The 1,997-nt window shown below is 32.3% G+C and overlaps 1 protein-coding gene across 2 annotated transcripts in view; it reads left to right on the forward strand.

The window, feature by feature from the left end:
* The window catches only part of LOC106870925 (protein grainyhead), a 27,311-nt gene extending 25,735 nt beyond the window's left edge, over window positions 1-1,576 (forward strand). For both annotated transcript variants that reach the window (XM_014917162.2, XM_052966554.1), the window contains exon 12: window positions 1,365-1,576. In XM_014917162.2, coding sequence (XP_014772648.1) covers window positions 1,365-1,491 — 127 coding nt within the window. In that variant the 3' untranslated portion in view covers window positions 1,492-1,576. The remainder of the gene's footprint in view (window positions 1-1,364) is intronic.
* The last annotated feature ends 421 nt before the right edge of the window (window positions 1,577-1,997 follow it).

The raw sequence follows: 1,997 nt of genomic DNA on the forward strand, positions 1-1,997 counted from the left end.
AGTGTAATTATGTGTATGTGTGTATGTATGTATATCCATAGATGAATGGATATATATATATATATATATATATATATATATATATAAGTATGTTAGTAGGTATGTAGGTAGGTAGGTGTAAGGGAGTATTCTGGGAGAATCTTTATGCGATTGACCTTTAGCACGCACGATCGAGTTAGTATTCCTCCTATAGGATTGATAGAATTAGTAATAGTAATCCATGCAATGATATACACGAACACGGCTTCCTATGTAAAAGTTTCCAAAGTCTATTTCGGAATCAAATGCCCAACCAGGAATATGTGTGGGCACGTCTTTTGACGGAAATCAACGTTTTCTTAATTCAATCACTGTAACATTGTACATTACAAGCTACAAATTCATAAAAAAAAAAGTATTTATCTTCACTGAGATCAAAATTTATTGCAAATTTTAAATTTTAATGAGCATAAAATTTACATAAAATACTAATTCTAGATAACCAATGACGTTGATACAATTTTTCATGCCAATACGTGTTTATATAGTTTGCTTATGTCAGTTACTTGCTCAGTGCATTTGTGCATTTAACGCTTCAATGTTCACAAAGTTTATTGGTACATGTTTTGTTTGAAATATTTCAACTGTTGAGGCTGGTTGACTGGCTGCCTGGCTGCCGGGCTGCCTGACCGATTGCTTGACTGTCTGGCTGTCTGATTGTCTGGCTATCTGGCTGATATCTGTTATTTACCTAAAGATTGATGTTTTGTGTCTTTGTCGGTATTACTGCTTCATGTCTCTATAAAGTTTTCTTAGCTGTTAATGTCATATCTCACTAAGATGTAAATTGGAAATGTTTAGGTACATGCCTTTACTGTAGCAATTGTTGTTAGCAGAGGAAGTACCGTACAATTCACTAGTCTTTCTTTCAATGTTGATTTGATTTCTTCTCACGGATCTGAAACAGATAACAAAAAACTTCATTAAAGGCTAGACATGACCATACCCATTTGTAAAAGTGTCCCATGGTAAAATACAGTACCCTTGCTGTAAACTCGAGGTTATTATATCTTTAACCAGTGTTTCCTCAGTTTCCAATGCTGACTGCCAATTTTCTACGAGCCAATAGAAAGAACAAACTACTCCAGTTTATACGTTTTACCCCTTCTATAGATTACACTTAATCTCATTATGATTTACTTAACATTTTGTTATATCTCAACATTTTGTTCAAGTATTCGTTGAATATGAATTCATTTGCTTTGCTTTTTATGTATTCTCGTTCAATCTAAAGTTTATTAGATTATTCATTTAATAAACTTTATACTTCGCACCAGTTTCAACTTCAACTTATATTTTCGTTTATTCTCTTTCTTTTTATATAGAGTTCTCATTAAAATGGATAACAATATTATTCAGCATTATGCTCATGAAACGACGTTCATCATTGAAAAATGCCGGACAGCAGACGATAAAGGATATGAAATTATACTCACAGAAATTGATCCGTGAAACATGCTTGCGATTATCTCTCCGTCCTTCATTACATTCCAAATAGATTTTTTTAATATGTAAGAAAATAGAGAGGAAAGAAAAATATAAGAAAAACAGAAACAGAGAAAAATTAAGAACATCACTTTTATTTGTTTCTCTGATGCTCTTTTAGTTTGAAGTAATTCTCTTATCAGTGTCTTTTCTTATCATATTTTCTTTGTTGCTCTGTCGAACCCACCAATTACTTAGATGTAACGAGTTTTTAAAAAAAACGCATCAATTCATCGCCACCAATAATAATAGAAAGAAGAAGAAGAAGAAGAAGAAGAAGAAGAAGAAGAAGAAGAAGAAGAAGAAGAAGAAGAAGAAGAAGAAGAAGAAGAAGAAGAAGACCTTAAATGACATCAGTAATAGGGATTATACATAATACTAATGATAAATAGTGCATTATGTACAATGACAGGAACACAACCATAAGCACTATAACAGGGCTCAGCATTACTCAGCATTCGAAATTCACAACT

Source organism: Octopus bimaculoides, chromosome 3 (assembly GCF_001194135.2).
Source record: "Octopus bimaculoides isolate UCB-OBI-ISO-001 chromosome 3, ASM119413v2, whole genome shotgun sequence".
Taxonomy (NCBI): Eukaryota; Metazoa; Mollusca; class Cephalopoda; order Octopoda; family Octopodidae; genus Octopus; species Octopus bimaculoides.